Genomic DNA, 19282 nt, shown 5'->3' with positions numbered 1-19282 from the left:
CTCACTCGTGGCTCTTCTTGTGTATTCACAGAACCACGAAATCAGAGCTCCAGATGCTCTCGCCACATTACTAAGTGCCATAAAACCACTGAAGGGTACATTAAGGACAGAGGGAAAGCAGGATGAAGTGGGAGTGAGGGGTGGATATGAGACTCAGCAGGGAAAACTGACACCAAGGAATTAAGGGAGTAGGGGGAAATGGACACAGAAGGAAAAGGGGGCCGAGGGGAGCGGGAGCGGTGAGGCTGAGATGCAAGCTGGCAAAGGGCAAGGCAAAGGAAAGATACAGGGGGAGAGAAAGTACTAGGAGGCAGATAGGAGGCAAAAGCGTGGGAGGGAAAAAACAACGACGGCTGGCAGTGCAAACATGAGGGCAGAGAGATGTCTAAAAGGGGAGGTGGAAGGGAAAGGGAGAGCAGCGAGGAGGAAAGGGGGAGCAGATGAGAAAAAAGGTAGCAGAGGAAAAGGAAGGCGGGGGAGGGTAAAAAGATGAAAAGAATTGGACTGTTGTGGAGAAGGGGAAATAGAGAATGGTCATATGGGGAAGGCAAGGGGCAAAGTGAGACAGGGAAGGGGCAAAATGGTGCAGATTTGTCAAAAGGGGACAGGGGGAATAGCACGGTACAGAGGAGGACTCATGGGGGCAGTAAGAAGGAAAAGACAGGGAGGAGGCAGCATGGGGAGAAAAGTGGGAGGAATGGAAGAGGCCACCGAGATTACAGAGACCAGAGATGTCAATAAATGGTTTACAGCAAACGTTACAGAAGAAGAGAGGGGAAACCACGGGCAGGAAAAGCAAACAAAGAGCCTGGGCCCAAGCCCCCGAAATCTGACGTTTATTATTTAATATCACTTTGTGGATAAACCAGAGATCACACATCCAAGCAGCTACGCCAAAGAAAGAACAAACCGCGAGAGCAAAGGCCAAGAGCGCACGAGGAGGCGCAGCTTTCACTCATTAGCTTTCGCTCTTCACAGGGTTCACGCACACCCCAGTCATACTGGGGGTTCACGCACACAAGCACACGGTTCACTCACATAACAGGCACACGGTTCACAAACACTTCAGTAATACGGTGGTTCACTCACACCGTCACAAGGTACACACACTCACTTCAGTCATACGGGGGTTTACTCACACACACGTTCATGGCTATTTCACGCACTGGTGCACAAAGAAGCTGTTCACTCACATTCAGGCCTGACAAACAACTTGAGGGCAAACACGCCGTGGCACGCTCACTCACAGTTGCGCAGGTTGATGGGCACAGAACGGCGCGTGGGTGCACAAACCGGCACGTCATTTACACACGCATACTCGGAGCTCAGCGTCGATCACACTCGCGCACAATCGTGCGTGCAGCTGGCAGACACGCAGCTGTTTACCAAGAGACATTTTACAGACACGCGCTCTTCGGACAGTTTACCAACCTTCGTGTGCGTGAGGAGCTTGTATTTTTCTCTCACAAACACAGAAGAGGAACCCCAAGCACTGAGGGTGCAGTTCACACAGTGCACATACGCTCCCCTCCCCCACTCCAAGGAGCAGCAGGAGGAACAACTGCCCGGGGCAGGAAGTGACAGCCGTTGCTGCCCTCGGAGCTCTCTGCAGCAGTCGCATCTTCTCATCTGCACCGCGATATCAGATTCCGGCCTCTCGGAGCTCAACAAAGGCGTCCGCAGCCCTTCTGCAGGGCGCGCGGGGCGGGGGGGGGGGCAGAGGCTGGACACGAGTTCAGGACAAGCTGTCATAATAAGCCCTCTTCCCCGCAACACGTGTTTCTATGAAGCTAACGGAGCTCCCTCGCTCAGGATACACCGCCATCAGATGAGACATTCATTCCTGGAGAATAAAGGAGCTGGTCCCTCTGTCCACGATGGTCAACTAGGCTAAAAACAGCCGAGCAAGATTAGGTCTGTGACAGCAGAACTATCTCCCAGGTTACAAACATTTTACAGGCTCAAAACAGGAAAAGCAAAGGTCAGTTAGCTGTGCTGTGGTCTTCGATAAGATGCACATGTTCATAGTACAGATCACACAGTATCAGGCCACACTACAGCTGAGACGGACTTCGGTCTCAAGCTTCAAAATACCGCTCACAGTGCACAGCTCTTGCAAGTTCAGGCCTAAAACAAAATACCTCGTGCTGCCCTCAGAGAACGGACATCAAGAAAAGGTTTGTATAGCAGGATTATCACTCAGGTTACATACATAATACAAGACAGGCCTCAAACTCCAGACCTATGGCCTTGGACTACAAAGCCTTTAGCCTTCACGTTAGCCATTAGGCAGCATGCTCATCTCTACATGCAGGTTTCATCAGTTTCACAGGTGCAGGCTCAGGCAGCAGACATGGTCTTGAAGCATAACGATATATTTACCTGATCAGATCTGCATTTATACAGCAGAGCTATCCTTAAGGTTGAATAGATCCCCCAGGCTCATTGCACACAGGTGGTCTCCCAGGATATTCAGAAGGTACAGGCTCGGCTTGAAAACAGCACAGCAGCGCCATTTCAGATATGTGACAAGAAATCTCTGGACAGCAGAGTTATCCTCTCATGTGTTTCCATAAGAGACTAGAAAAGCAGGGGCTTTTCGCGTTATTCCGTATTTTGACACCTCCATAGCAAATCCCGCACCTTGGAAAACAGCCTCATGCATTCCAGGTCCCAATACACACCAACCTTTAAAGCATCGAACAACATAAGAAAATCTATTTCCTTTCACAAACCTCCCTTTGGCCTAGAAACCCCGCCAATTTGCCAATGTGGTCTCGCCCAACAGCTCACCTGGAGTGGCACAGAACCCTCACGTTACCCACTTAGATGGGTCAGGAGCTCACCCAGTCGATGCTGTTTCTTTGCATCCTGGATTGATCATGGCCTAATTAAACAGGACTGCAAGTACCAGAATGCAAAGAAAAAAAAAAAAACCTGAGCGGGATAGGATAATAAGAATACCACCAGGAAAGTTTAGCGCCCTGCTGCCGTATGCACTGAAGTCACCTCCCTGACAGCAGTGAGGTCTTGTTCACTGAGGAGGTCCTCCCCTCCCCTCCCCTCCAAGCCGCTTCAAGGAGACTGCACACCCCGAGGCCTAGGTCAATAAAGAGACAAGAAACTAGCAAGGAGCGCACGTGAGCCGCACTCGCACAATGCAGCCTTTGTCGCTGGGAGGAACTGAGATCAATGTCTCAAAGGGGCACTGAGCTTTCACCGAAAAATAACATCCCCGGACTCAATAGGGGCTTAGCCGCGGGGGAAATGAGGGCTTCGCAATCAGATGTGAGCTGACAGTCCTCGATCACACTGAGCCCCCCTTAAATCTCCCCGCCCCCTTTAGACCTGGGAGACTGACGCCGATTGCTAAATTCTTATATGTTCCCTGAAGCTTGGGGTAAGGACGGCTACATTGGCATCCGGGCATTAATGGAAACTCTCAAAAGTGGACTCCATCGCAGGGAGTTGCACGTCCAATCATGAGCCTCGGGATACCCGCAGAGACGCTGACATTTCTTCCCTACACCGCTCAACTTTATTGCATTTGTTGCCTCGTGGCTTTCTTTGCTGTTTTGAAAATCAACTTAGGCCGGAGAGAAATCCAGGTTGCCCAGTTATAAGGGGTTGCTACTGGCCTCCGTATATACCGAGCTGAGGACATCCAGCTTCATCCCGGAGCGGCTTCATGGTGTCTGGCTGTGTTTGTTTTAAGTCCACCAGGCTGGTTTTTCCACTGTTGCATATATGTGGAGGATCTGCACCAAGTAACCGTGTAATAGAGCGCTCCTTTAGTAAAAGAATCGGCTCCGGCAGTGCCATGAAAAATCTGCGTTCCTAATACCAAGATCTCATAGTCTTCCATTCATCTCAACCCTCTTTAATCCACTACCATTCTCTGCTCCCCCTTTACCTCACTCTCTGGGCCCTGCTTTCTCCTTTGTGCGGTTGTCCAGCCTTTCTCTTCCTCCTTTCCCATTTCGGTATTTACCTCTCTTGCTTGTGGTCAATATCTGAGGAGGAAAATACGTTCCCGTTCCCAAAAGCAAATGCTGGAAGGCTCCACCGGCTCAAATTAAGCGTTGGTTTAAGATCGTCCAATACTGTCATTGCCGGATTTTAGAGACGTCGTAACCCAAAAGGCTGAAGGCCGAGTGGTTTGGAAATATCACCAGATCTGCGGAATGGCAATGCAGCACTATATTACATGTTACCTATTACATATTTTTAGGTTACTTTTTTGATGGGTTAGTTTGCTTTAAGAATGTTTAAAAAAAAAAAAAGAACATTTTAATGAACAGTATAAGAGAAATACGGTACTATACTATTTGTCAGCCACAAAAATTAGAACAAAACTCAGTTATGTAGTTAAACAAATTGTAGAGAGAAAAACACGTTTTGCATAGTTTGAAGAAAAAAAACAAAAAAAAACAAACAAAAAAAACATGCTGCCTGCTCTTCAGATATTCAACTTTACGATCCTTCCCATGCTGCTCCGGTAACCAGTCTTCAGACACCTTCTTCTGTTCACATTTCTTCTAAGACTCCCTGTGGGATAAACGTGTTCCTATACCACCTTCATTTACCAGTCAACCTTTACCTAATGAATTGATCAATTCCCTACCTATACCTTCTCCAGATTAACCAATTTTATATTCCGATCAAGGGTTACGCATCTTCTCCTGTATTGTCTACGTTACCTGTCTGTCCTTGCCTGCTCTGGGTTACTAGTCACCTGCATCTGCTGTGGATTACTGGTCTGCCTAAACTTGTTCCACATACCCATCCTCCTACGGCTGCTCTGGATACCTCTCTTCCAATGCCCACCTTTCTCTACCTGCTCTAGGTTACCTGATCTAGGTTTCCAGTTACCCCACATACTCTATCATAGTTTTGTTACTATACCTGCTACTGGTTACCCATCTTCCTATTTCTGTTACCTAACCTTCTTTACCTGCAGCTGTGACCGGTCTGTGCATACTTGGACAAAGTTACCTGTATTCTTATAGCTGCCCTGTCTACCAGTCTTACTACACCTTCCCTGGCTACTTGGCTTCCTATACCTGCACAGGTTAGCCGTCGTCCTATATACTTGCCCTCATGAACAGTCATCCTATACCTGCCTCTTGTTACTACCCCTCCTCCTTTATCGCCTCTGGCTACTTGTCTTCTTATAGCTGCTCAGGTTACCCGGCTTCTCTGCCTGCCCTTGCTACCTGTCTTCATATCAACCAGCCCTCATTACCTTTCTTCCTATGCCTGCCCTTGTTACTTCTGCCTAGTCTTGTTCCTTGTTACCTGTGTCCCTATAACTCCCCTGGTTACCCGTCTTCCTATATCCGCCTGGGTTACCCATCTTTATATACCTGCCCAGGTTACCTCTTTCAATACCTGACCTGGTTACTTCTGCCTGTATCTGCCCAGGTTACATCTTCCTAAACCTGCCTATTCCTATGCCTCTCTATACCTGCTTAGGTTACCCATTTTCCTAGACCTGCATGGGATACCAGTTTTCCTGTACCTGCCGTGGTTACCCTTCTTTATATGCCTGCCCTGGTTACCCATCTTTATATGCCTGCCCTGGTTACCCATCTTTATATGCCTGCCCTGGTTACCCATCTTTATATGCCTGCTCTGGTTACCCATCTTTATATACCTGTATACCTGGTCTAGTTACCCATCTTTATATACCTACTCTAGTTACCCATCTTTATATACCTGCTCTAGTTACCCATCTTTATATACCTGCTCTAGTTAACTGTCTTACTATCCCTGCTCTAGTTAACTGTCTTACTATCCCTGCTCTAGTTACCTCTCTTACTATCCCTGCTCTTGTTACCTCTCTTACTATCCCTGCTCTAGTTACCTCTCTTACTATCCCTGCTCTAGTTACCTCTCTTACTATCCCTGCTCTAGTTACCTCTCTTACTATCCCTGCTCTAGTTACCTCTCTTACTATCCCTGCTCTAGTTACCCGTCTTACTATCCCTGCTCTAGTTACCCGTCTTACTATCCCTGCTCTAGTTACCCGTCTTACTATACCCGCCTGGGTTACCTCTCTTTATGTAACTGCCCAGGTTAACTCTGCCTATACCTGCCAATTTAACTCTTTTTACACCTGCCCTGGTTACCTCTGCCTATCCTGCCCAGCTTACTTCTGCCTATACACGCCTGAGTGACCCGTCTTTCTACATCTGCCCCCATTAACTATGTTTCTCTACCTGTCCCGGTACTGACCGGGCAGTAATTTACACGAAGTCCCGCCTAAGCTTGCCTTTGCTCACCCGAAGTCTGAAATACGGCAAACTCCATCATCTGACAAAAATGTAGAACTGGCGACAAAAACGCATTCTTCTGCACGCTGTCAGCGCGACCAGGCATCTTTTTAAGCTATTTAAATTTAAGAAAATGAAACGGGGGCATTTTGGTAGGATAATGCATTTAGTAATGATTTATGGTTACAGAAAAGGAGAGCCAGCAGATGTTCCAAGCGGCCAGGAATCCGTGCAGGGAGGAGAACAAAGCGATGTACCCTGGACAAACCCGAGATGATGACTGCAGCAGTAGAGCCCAAAATCCAATACATGCAGAGAGCAGCTCGTGCACACAGAGGCACAGACAAGCTCCCGCTACCGCTCGTCTTCCAAGGTGCGAAGGAGGCGCGAGACAAGGGCCGGTGGGGGAGGAGTGGAGGGTGCTGGGGCCAATACCTCCAACCCCCGTCCGTCTCCTACACACACTGCTGTGCCGCTGCTGTTCCTCACTACAGATGAATTTATGGAGACGAGATGACTTGGAGTGTTGTTCTCCATGGGTTGCTGCTGTGTCACAATCTGCGCGAGAAGAGCTGTGCACACGCATGAAAGGAGCTTCTTAAAGTGACAGCCGGTCCCAGAACTCGCAGGTGTCTCCCCCACACTGACAGCAGTAAAACCATCAATTAAATTATGCGGAAATCCTACCCAGGTGTATACAAGTGACCCCCGAACACACTGAATATTAGCAGCATCCCCGCGAGTGTCCTCAGAATATTCTAACTGTACCCCAAATGTCACATATGAAACCCCGCTGCGGCCCTGCTGGAAGTGTAACCTAGAAGAGAAGGAGGTCCCAAGGCAGAGCCCAGGTGGTGCAGCCCCCGACAGAGACATGCACCACGCAGGACCCGGGGACACAGGGCACCCCGCTGCCCGGGCGGCAGAAGGTGGGCGTGGTGCCATGGCACGATGTGCTGGGCACCGAAGGCAGAAGATGAGCAGGGCGGAGGCTGCTCTGCCACCCGTGAGCTGGCGCTCCCGCAGCCTTGGCTCCTGCTGGCACCTTTGGTCCCTGGCAGGCAACATCTCGCAGAGGGCTGGGCCTGGGGTTGCGCCACTGGTGGGGGTTGTACCAGGTCTGCCGGGGCTCAGGCTGCACAGCCCCTTCCTAGTAACGGGGTCTGACACTCAACCCGCGACTACCCCCTCCCACTTACGTCCCGTAAAGGCTCACTGGAACAAGCACTACCCACACACCCAGCTTCGAAGCGCTCTAGGTCATTCAGGAGGGATATCAGGTAAATTTGCCAAGAAATGAGAGGGGTCAAATAAAGCAGAGAGGACAAGTTGATTGCCTCTTGCCACCTTCCTCAATACTTGCCAACAAACATATGATGGGTGGACATTTGGATCAGAATCCCCTCCTTACTGAAGTCAACCCCTTTTTAACCCCTTTACCGGCTCTCACACAACTTATATTCCAAACCCAGCAGTGTAGAAAACTGGTGTCAAGACCAGCATTTAGTTCATCACCGACAGACGAGAAACATAACAGATTTGCAAGAGGCATTAAAAACCACAAACAATTGTCACGTGGGTGCATTTCCTCCTGAACGGTAACGCTTGGGAAGGTGCCCCCTAGAAACGGCCTGGCGCCTCCTTACCTGCCGCGGAACGGTGCAATGCGCTCGCCCCTGGCTCTGGGCAGCTGCAGCATTCTCCCGGGCTGGATGCTCATGGAGCCCCGGCCTCGCCTGCTGGGCCTCACGGCGCAGGCGCTTCCATGTGCGGGAGTCCCCGCAGCCCCGCGTCGGCACACACCCCTCGCTCTCAGCAGAAATCCGTTTGAGAGGAAGAAAGCCCAGAGCTGGCTGAGGGAGGGGCGGGAAGAGTCTCCCCGGCAGGCCCGCCCCTAATGTGCACACCGCTGCCTGGCTCCAGCTGTGCTTAAAGACACAGCCCCGTCCCCGCAGCCGCAGGCGGCAGACGCGGGAGGCCTGTGCCTTTAACCGCAGCTGGAGGAGATGGGCCTGGGCCAGGCTCCTTCTACTTATTATTATTATTCAAAAAGCCCCCCTGGGGAAGCCGGGCAGGTACCGGGTTCAGCGAGAGAAACTACTTCTTCGGAGATCTCGAGCACTACAGTGCTAGGTGGGAGCAGCTTTACCCAGTCACAGGGTTCCGAGCGAGTTCTTGTGGTTTTCGTTTCACATTGGAAAGGGCAAACTGTTGTGAGCGAGTTGCCAGAATTTCTTTCCAGGGAAAAGAGATGCACTACTTTAGATAATTGGCGATGAAAATCACAGATTTTCCTTATCTGAGTGAGAAAGAAATGATATGCCCCCCTCACCACTACGGGAAATTTAGAATTATGCAAAATTGGTGCAAACTGTAAATTGGTGTAATTTGCTTTCACAAAAAATTATGAAAGTGAAGCATATTTATGTGAAAAGCAAAATCTGTCAGTGCTGTAATTTACAGTGAAATGTATTCTTGTGTCAATTTTTGACATAAGGATGCACTTTGCGCTAAAAAAATAGATGGAAAAACACAAGTGTCGCGAACAACAGCTATTTCTGTGTTTTGGTTGTTTCCAAAGTTCATGCACTCCCACGCTGTAATTCTGCTGTAAAGTGAGGCTTAATTATGTGATGTGACATAGTGGCATCATTTCAGAAATTTGGCGTAACTAGCATAATGTGAAATTCCCACCATTAGGTAAATTACAATGATCTAATTTAAAATCTACCTGGGCTTAGGGAGAGTATCTACCAGCATAAGATACCCAAAAACCGAGTGATAAAGGGAGTACACTGTTCTGGGATATTTTAATGATAAACTGAAAGAAGAAGAGAACTAAGCTTTGCCACGCCATTTTATCGAATTAAGGTTGAGATCCGGATGGACAATAAACAGTCCTGGTTCATTATATTATAGGACATGTGGATTCTAAGAAATACATTTCCAAAAGACTGTGGGAAATCAAGGAAAGTATTTATGCTAATATTTGGACCGGTTTGGATGATTTGATTTGGTATTAATGGAGGCCTGATTTAATAAGTGTTGGGAACATATTAGCTAGTCCTGAAGAAGGTGGGCAAAAGGTCTGAAAGCCCACCGAAACGCATCAACGCTATATTTTATCACTGGACCCACAGGAGGAGGCCGGTATCGAATAAGGATTGATGACAGCAATCGATTGGCCTATGTCTACCATAACTGGGACAGTTTAATTTTAATAGACTATTGTAGATGTCTTCTTTTTTTCTCCCTTTTATTAGAGTTGATTGGTTTTATAGATGGTTTTGATTGATGGTTTTGTTTTGTGATTATTAGGATATTGGGTTCTGATCTGGGATTATATTAAATATATATCTTTAGATTCCTTTGTTTTGAGATTGATCATTTGAGAGATTCATTGATTGTGAGTGTGTGGGGTGATTGCATTACTTTCCCTTGGTGGAATTTGTTTATTTCACTGGGATATTTTAAACCATTGTCCCAGCATACTGGGGAGATAAGTCAGGACAAAACACTACACTGCAAAATGCTGCAGGTCTCCTATGTTGAAACTACTATGAACAATGCAGCTTCGGCAATACTTCAATTGTATCCATGGCACTAAAGCATCATTGTACTGTTGTGTGTCTTGTAAAGAGCACTGACAAGTTCAAACATTAAAGTTCCACTCCCAGTTGCACATGAGGGGACTGCTCAGCTTCAAAGGTTGTCCAGGATTTCCTTGGTTTGAGTGTTTGGTCAGTTGTGGCTATGGTCAAGCAGTCAAGGCTTGCTCAGATGAGGCAACGCAGTGTTTGTTGTTGGATAAAATATAACAACTCATAAATAACAGGTATTTCTTTCAAATTAAAGAGTTGTTTGGCATTACAAATAGAATGTTTTTTTTAATTTTTTTTAAAAGCTCTGAAATCCAGAAGTCGTCCATATTTATGGTTCCAAAAATACAGCTCACTTGCATTTTGCTTGTTAAGAAAGATTATCAATACAAACTGTGCCCCAGGGCTAGCACTTATGAGATAAGACAGAGTAGCAGACTTAGGCAAATTACTGAGAGAGGCCAATGCAAAGGATCATGTAGGGGTGGTGTTGGTGTGGGGGAGGCATGTCGCAAGAAAGTGTCACTACTTCAGGGCATTCACTTCCACTTTGTAATCCACCTCCTCTTCTTGCTCTCGCTGGATCTGCTTCTTGACTGCAATTTCTGCTGCCCCACTACTTTTTTTTTCAGTTTAAGCTTGTTTTATTGAAACAAAAGTCCTACGTAATAACAGAATGCTGATGAACATGTTAAAGGCAAATACACTAATGGTATAATTTATATCTGTATTAATATTAAGAAGTAAGTAAAGGGTAAAACAATTGGGATGAAGCCTCAATAAAACATTGAAAGTAAGTAACAGAAAAAAGGGAGAGGGAGAAAAGAAAGTAATGAACTATAAGTGTCAAAAGACTGAAACAGAGGTTTGTGCAACAAAACATTGTGAGCATTATTGATAAACATTCTGAATAATAAGGCAGCATAAACCTAGAAGCAAAAACAGAAAACAATTCGAGGAGGTTTGGAAACCCCTTCAGCAACAATTTCAACTGATTTACTATGGTAACTAGAATTATCAAGAAACAACGTTAAAGGTGACCATATTCGTTCTCTTCTTAAGAGCTAAGTAAATTGCCCCACTACTTTTGACATCATGGTCTCATGCATGTGTTAGGCATGTGGATATTGGTGTTTGTTATCAAAGCCCTCCCTATACTGAGGGGCTTCCTGGCCAGTGATAAGCTCTTCAGAAGACAGGGCAGGATTGGGCCCCACTAGAAGCATTCGTGCTTGGTACCAGCTGGGGTAGGAAGTGTACGCAAACTGCTCCAACATCCATGAAGCACCATGTAGGCTTGTGAGGCATACATCTTCGTATCACTGATGCAATTATGTCAATATTTATTCTGAGGGTAGGGTAGGGGCTGGACATTGATCCAGCTCCAACAGCTCTGGACCTTGCTTCAAAAGCTTTGGGTTAGCAGCCCGCCAGTCAGGATAGAGGGCAAATTCCAAGGTTTCCTGCTAGCAGCATCAAGGCTACTTAATGATGATAATTAGAGGTATCACATGCAAAAGGCTAACACTTGACGCCGGGCAACCTAGGACCCTTTCTCCAAGGAAGAACATGGCTGCCAGGTGGCCACGTCATGTGCAAAGCCTTCAGTCAACCCTGTTTTTTCTTGTAGCTAATATTGATTTCCATTGTGGTACTTAAAGTCTCACCACTTTAAGAACAGATCTCTTAGAATTAGAACACAAAATGATGTTGGTTAAAAAGAAAGGAGCAGCCTCTTTAGTCACAAAGATATGAAACAACCTGGTACATATCTCAAACACCTCTATCAAGAATTAGTAGGTCCTCGGTCAGACCAAGACATTAAGATAGAAGCATATGTATATAACTGGATTTGCACTAATGCCCGACACAACAGCTATACGTAATACACTACGTAGTAATAAAGCAGATTATTTCCAAGTAAAATAGAGGGAATCCATCTTTAAATACCTAGCTTTTATGTAGAAAGTCAGTGATGTCAGCAATAGTGCAGCCTATGCACGACCGTGCTAACTGATTAACGAGTCTATACCAAAATCCTACATCTGACCTTCGACAAACCGAGCTGGATAGACTCCACTGCCAGCAGGACTCAGAAGCGAGACTCCGGACATCACTGTCTGCTCTTATGGGTGCCATACAACAGTAGTGGAAAGCAGTATGTGTTAGGTATACACCTCACTATTTGGCAACCACCATGTGTATATAAAGACCAACAAAAATGTTTTTTTCCTACAGCACTTAGTGCAACATTTTTGCCTTTTCTAAGAGGTTTAAATAACATGCTACTCATTTTGTGTTTAATTAATTGATCTTGGATGAATCAGATGCCAGCCGAACAATCACACGTCACCTACATATTGTACTAAATACAGCACACCAAACTAGGGGAAATTACACAGTTAATCAGAAGGGCAGGTCACATTTACAAAGAAGCATTGGCAGAGCCAATGTGTTTTAGCCATGTTGTACACCAGAGTGGCTGCTGTTGACCATAACAAAGTTTATGGCATAGAGTGGAGTGACATAGAGCAGAGTGGAGAAGAGTGACTGAGAGAAGAGTGGCATAGAGTAGAGTTGCATGGTGTGTCAGAGTGGCATGGAGTGGTGTAGAGTGTTGTGGAATTCAGTGAAGTGGCGCAGAATGTCCTAGAGTGGCCTAGAGTGTCATGGAGGTAGGAGAGTGCAGTCGAGTGAACAGGTGTAGAATTGAGGGCAGTAGAGTAGAGGGCAGTAGAGTAGAGGACGGTAGAGGAGAGTGAAGCAGAGTGTTGCGGAGTTGAGTGGTGGGTTGTAGAGTGGGCCATAGTGGCATAGAGCAGAATAGAGTTGAGTGGAGAGTCGTAGAGTGGAGTGGTATAGAGTGGAGTAAAATGAGACAATGTGGCACAGAGTTGAGTAAAGTGGCATGGAGTTGCATAGAGGTAGTTGAGTACAGTGAGGTAGAGTGTTGTGGTATAGAGTGGAGTCGATTGTGAGTGTAGTGTGTCAAGAGTGTCATAGAACTGAGTGGCATAGAGCAGTGATTCTGAACCTTTTGACTTCTGTGGACCCCCACTTTATCAAAACTGGAACCCAGGGACGCCCACTGAATCATTATTGGAATGCAGGACCCCCCCCCCCCTCCCCCCCCCCCCCCCCCCAAGTCATTATGCAAAGCATGGGACCTAATCTGTTGAAATTATAAAATTTTCTGTGCAGTTGTGGACCCCCTGAGGAGGCTTTGCGGACCCCCAGGGGTCCCCGGACCAAAGGTTGGGAACCACTGGCATAGAGTGTCAGAGTGTCATGGAGTGAATAGAGAGTCGTAGAGAGGAGGAGTGGTGAGTGGACTAATGTCCCACTGGGGCAGCTTAGAGTGTTTTAGAGTGGAATGGTGTAGAGTGGAGGAAAGTGGTGTGGAGTGGCATAGAGGGAGCTGAATAGGATGAAGTAGAGTGTCAGACTAGAGTGGCATAGAGTTCAGCAGATTGTCAGGTTAGAATAGAACAGAATGGAGGAGTGTCATAGAACTGAGTGGTAGAAAGTGTCTTGGAGGGAGTAGAGTGTCAGAGTAGAGGGGCATGAGTGGAGTACAGAGGCATAGAATGGCGTGGAGAGGCATAGAGTGGAGTAAAGTGGCACAGAATGGGGTAGTGTCCTAGAGTAGACTGGCACAGAGTTGAGTAGACTGTCAGAGTAGAGTAGAGTTCTGAAGTGTAGTGGAAACAAATATTCTAATATCAAAACAAACCAATACACTAAGTTATGAAATTTCCACACATGATCGTTTATGCACTCTATATTTTTATCAGTAAAACTGTATTTATGTGGAAATGTAATGATCATTTCAAGTGTGCTACCACAACATGCATACTCCACTCTATACCACTTCACTCTACAACACTCTACTCCACTCTATGCCCCTTCCACTCTATCACACACACTGACATGCTATGGTACGCCACTACACTCCATGCTACTCCACTCTATGCCACTCTAAAACTCTCTACTCCACGCCACCTCACTCTATGATACTCCAGTCTATGACACTGCACTCTATGACGCTATGCTCCACTCTATGAAGTAATACTCCACTATACAATACTATACTCCACTCTGTGACACTCCTCTCTACACCGCTTCACTCTAGTCCACTCTACTCCTCTATAGGCCAGTCTATTCTATGGCACTCCACTCCACCATACACCACTCCACTCTATGCTGCCCTACTCTATGCCACTCCACCCCTCTCTATGATACTCTACTCTACAACACTCCACATAAGCCACTGCACTCTACAACACTCCACTACACTCTAGTCAACTCTATGCCACTCTCCTCTACAACATTTTATGCCACTCTACACCACTCAATACTACATCACTCCACACTATGCCACTCCATTCAGACACTTTTTCCACTTTACATCAATCCACTCTATGACAACACTCTACTCCAATCTATAATAGTCTGCTCTATGACACTCTGCACCACTTCAGTCTATGCCACTTTATGCCACTTCACTCCACTCCAGGGGACCCCACTCTACACCACATTACTCAACTGTATGCCGCACCACTCTATGTCTCTCCACTCCACTCTACTGCCCCTCCACTCTATTCCACTCCACTGCCACAAGATTTGTCAGTGTCGACACGCGTAGTGATGTAACGTGTGATGCATGGGCTGGGTGGGCACGCTGCAGAATATTGAGTGTGGATGCTGTGTCGATGTGACGATTAATGGCATACTGGAATCTCCGTGTTTGGGAATCCTGGCTGGTGGATGGAGAAAGAATTCCTACCAGGACCTTTCCGTCTAGGGCTGTAACCTCCGGGCCGAACAGGAAGTAAGAACTTACCCACTATCTGATTGGGTCGAAACTAGTGTATGAAGACCCTGCCCTCCAAGTAGAATAATGTGCTTGTTGAAGAAATTTTCAAGTAATCTGTAGGTTGGAGGAAGCTCACCTTTCACGCGAATGAGAAAATAGATCTTTGATTCCCTAGCAGTATTACTGAGCCACCACGTGGACAAAGAAAATGCAAATAATGTCAGCTTTAAATACTAAATGTTTTTAAAGGATGGCTTTGGTTCAAGATGTTTGTTCATACACAATTTCAAGATACAAGTTAAAGAACCAGTAACCTCTATATTGAGGAGATGGGAGGGGCTATTTTAGAGCACAAGCTGTGTATTGAATCACCTCGATGCACCACTGTGGATTATGTGTACGCGAAGGGAGATGCAGCCTGAAGTCCGACCGGCAGTGCACCCAATTTGCTCATTGGATGGAGTGGGTTTTAAAGCCCATGTCTATTCAGTTCCTGGTTTCATCGCTGTGTCTACTGAGCAGGTCTTGACGATGAAAGGGTCAGTGGGTGAAAGGGCGCAGATGTAGGTGTTCTGTAGAGATCACAATTACGGGCGAGGCCAGAGGCGCCACAAACGCACGTTCATTGTTCTGGCGGTAAATGACAGGGTTCGCCGTCAGGACATTGCGCAAGTCTTGCCTCCTAGTTCCACCTCCAGAAAAGCGCGGCCTCTGGCTCTCGTTATGGAAGGGAACCGGCGAGGCGGGCCCGGGTGCACTCTGGGTAGAGTTGTTTTTGGTGTGACAGAGAAGCTATGAAAGCAGGCCAGGTAAAAGGAGCGGCCCCGCCTTCCCCGACAGGTATTTCACGTTTCAACTCCTTTTCATGATGAGCAGCGTGGGAGAGTGCGGTCGGCGGGGCCCTCAATGCTGGAGGAGGGCCAGGGTTTACTGAAAGGGCTCCTGCACCAGGACAGAGCGCGCGATGCAGCACGGCTAATTAATGGCACTCTTCACACCACTAAGCATCGCGTGACTGGGAAGTATTATAAAGTGCAAAGTGCAACGGAAGGGGAAAACGGGACACTTTGCAGGGCCTGTGTGTCAAGGGCGGGCTGGCGGACCCACATTAAAGGGGGAAACAATAGGCTCAAAATGATGGCGCACCATGTGTTCCACCAGTAGCCCAAGAACACTAATACCGCCATTTGATTGGGGTGTGCACAGGACCACTGGAATTATCCGGCAGGGCAGGCCCGAATCTTGCAGTAAAGTTGTCTAAATTATGTGGCATGTTAAAGGCAAATTATGTGGCGTAATGTAGCACATTTTGTGACAGTATCAGCTTATATAAAAACAGTAAAATAATAAAGTAATACTGTCTGGACAAATGGTTCACCTTATAAGTACCAGTTAACACCCAAATACAGTAAAAAAAAAAAAAAAAATAATCAGAAAGGTGACCAGTTAACCTATGTGTAGGGTCTTCCTCTTTGAGAGAACACAATTTTAGTAACTTTTGACCCGTTTGAGGTAGCAAAACATTGTTGTTCAAATCTGCAGAGTCTGTAGAAGTTGAATTGTGTGGCAAATGAGGAAAATCCATAATTATGCAGAAAAGGATGTAGCTGCAAATTGCCATAATTCCAGTGGCCATGTGTGTGCAGTTCACCACATGCAAATAAGGGAATTCCCCAATCTCCAGCAAATCAGTAATCAGCTGCCTACCAATCGGCACCCGCTGTGAAGCAGCATGGAGCTACACTGTCCACCCTAAACAAGACCAGTCATACAATGGTACAAAGGGCAACTGTAGACTAGGCCTGAGGTCATAGAGACAAGGACCTCGACAGACAGTATACACTTCCCTAGCCTCACTGGGACCCCCCTAAAAATTTTTTTTTTTTCAGATTACCAACGAAAAATTATAGCTAGCAAATGCCCATTCCTCCTTATGGGTGACTGGAGTGGTTCTCTTTTACAGAATAGTGTGAAAAAAAACATTGGATTTTACAGTGCATTTCGCTAAGAAGAATTATGTTTACAGACAATAAAGGAAATAATATATTCAATATGATATACTGCATTATTTCCCAAGGTACATATAGCACCTTTCCTCACTCCTTCCACCCCTTTCATGTTCCCATCAAGCCTTTTCCAAATAGATTTTCAGTCATACTTCATGACTAAGGGCCTGAATTAGACTTCAGCGAATGGGTTTACTCCATCACGAACGTGACGGATATCCTACCAGCTGTATTACATGCGCCACAGGAAATAATGCACCTGTAATACCACAAATGGGATACCCAGCACATTTGTGATGGAGTTACCCTTATGCTGAACTCTAAATCAGGCCAAAGCCTCTACATGAGAGGCGAACCTCGGAAAAAATGAAGTTTACAAAGATCGTATATTATCAGCTAGCGAACAGTGGAGTTCCTCCCTATTTAGACAGACCCTCGAGATTCAGACCCGAGAGCTGCATTCACTTTACAAGACCCAGCAGGCTCAGACAGCAGATGTATCCATAGGGTTGTACCGTGAATTTGCAGACTTTGCACCTGGTAGTAGTCATTAAAAACGTTATCGATATAGTTGATGAAATGCCTCCTCATGAGTCAAAGCAACAACCATTGCTACAAGCGCCCCTGGCACCAAAGAAATAATAGAATGTGTTACTGGCAGCTCAGTAAAAACATGTTCTCACAAACAGCAATGTAAAATAAATTATGTAACATGAATTGTGTGTCTCTAAACAAAAGTGTGACATTTTCTGAAAATGCAATTATTTTGATCTCAATTACCAGCTTGTCAGGGGTGTATTCAATTACTCCGAACAAAGCAGGGCATTTTCACAGTGTTTTGATCCTGTCTTATAGGTTTTCATTTAGTATATCTAACAGTTTACACCAAGCTCATGTTTTAATCTAGTTCTCGTTTCTATCACTGCCCTGGAAATACATAATGTGTCAAGTAGCCACATATCTTGACCACATGACAGGAAAGCTAATATAAGCTAGTGGTAGCTACCACATGGCAGAGGTGCTAACCTTAAAGAAGAATGTTAACCAAAAGCTGTAGATAGCAATCATATGCTAAAAATAGCATAATGCCAAAGAATAGGATGCCAACGTTATGTCCGTAAGCGTCTCTTGCTACCAAGTCCCCCATAAGGCTGGAATGCCCACAATATCCCTAAGATGACCATCATCAGCCAAGATCATGAACCTTTTAAAAATGCCCACACCAGGCCCATGACAGTAGTTAAAATGTACCCCACTATGCCAAAAATATATATATTTTTTTCAGGGGAACCTTATTCTATGTTGATCATGGCCTATAAATTTCAGGGAATGGATTCTGTCAGATTCAAGAAGGTTCCTGCTCCCAGTGAAGCCATTCTGTGCCTACTACCAGGTCTATGGACAGATAAACACATAGGCACATAAGCAAAAGTGGGTGCACTCACGCGAAGTTAAGCATATGCAGGGGTGTAGCTTCAGGTGTGTGGGGGGGGGATGGGAGGGAGTGTTACACTCCCCTCACAAATGTACTTTGTAATAAATAGTTGCATACAGAGACTTTTAGTCGGGTATGGTGAGGTGTCTGTCAGATTTCACCAGGAATTTTACACACAAACAAAAACGCACACACACTCCCTCAGTCAGTTTGGGAATACTTCAAAATGTTGATTTTTCTCACAAAATAATGTGCTTTCTCTCATGTAGTGCCCCTGCCAATCTGCATTCCACTCCCTTTCTTCTCCCCTCAACTTGGAAGTGTATACCTCTAGGATGGAGAATTTAGGTACGGGCTCGCGCTACTCCAGGACACGGTGGCGGGAGGAGCGCTCGCGATGCACACTCCGGCTGCTGGCACCATTCCTGTGGAGGTGGGGTATGCGTGTCCCACGGGCCCGAGGCCGGCCAGTCGACAGCTGCCAGGGCCTTGCACCTGTTCCAAGTCAGCCTCCTCCAAGAGAGAGCTGCGTCCGGTGGGCACCTGTCGTGATTAGGCATGGTCCGTCACAGTCGTTCGAATGTGACCTCGTCATGCCCCCTGCGTAGCCGTCATTTCCAGGTCACTGGCAGCCAGGGAGGAAATGGGAGCTGGCAGTGCCAGCCTGGTGACTTTGGAGACAGCTCCCTAGCCTGTTAAACTATTGAAGTGAGCAGGAATCAGAAAGCTAACATTTCTGCCGCCCAAAACAAGACAGCAGCGGTAAAACCCACTGAACTGCATTAGAAATCTCTAGGAGACAAAGATATAGGGTTTAGGCTTGTTGACACACCACGGAATACGTGTGTCTGAGATTGTCTTGTGTTTGTGAAAAAGGGATTTTTTTGAAGACTCGAGGCACGAGAGAGGATTTGGCAGATGTTTGACCTATAATACCAGCTGTGGCTGCTCAGTCCCCCTGATGGATTCTTATGCCACCACCAATGAAAGGGTGCGACACTGGACCACAGCTACAATCGTAGAGTCAGGGAGATTTAAGTGGTTTTAGTTCTTTTTATAGACGTCTGGGTTACAAGAGAAGATGACGTACATATGCAATTTCACCTGTGTCACTGCCGGGTAGGCACTGCAGAAATGGACCGGGCCACAGT

The 19282-nt window shown here is 46.5% G+C and overlaps 1 protein-coding gene across 11 annotated transcripts in view; it reads right to left on the bottom strand.

Moving 5' to 3' along the window:
• NAV1 (neuron navigator 1) overlaps positions 1–19282 on the bottom strand; it is a 950201-nt gene that overhangs the window by 330640 nt on the left and 600279 nt on the right. Inside the window, exon 1 of one of the 11 annotated variants that reach the window (XM_069238916.1) lies at positions 7922–8124. The exons of 9 other annotated variants lie outside the window; for them this stretch is intronic. In XM_069238916.1, coding sequence (XP_069095017.1) covers positions 7922–7995 — 74 coding nt within the window. In that variant the 5' untranslated portion in view covers positions 7996–8124. Of the gene's footprint in view, positions 1–7921; positions 8125–19282 lie in introns of those variants that run through there. One more of the 11 variants, XM_069238915.1, reaches the window with a different exon arrangement.

Source organism: Pleurodeles waltl, chromosome 6, assembly GCF_031143425.1.
Source record: "Pleurodeles waltl isolate 20211129_DDA chromosome 6, aPleWal1.hap1.20221129, whole genome shotgun sequence".
Lineage (NCBI taxonomy): Eukaryota > Metazoa > Chordata > Amphibia > Caudata > Salamandridae > Pleurodeles > Pleurodeles waltl.
Note: the sequence above shows the minus strand (reverse complement) of the source record. Positions and strands in the feature narration are given on the sequence as shown.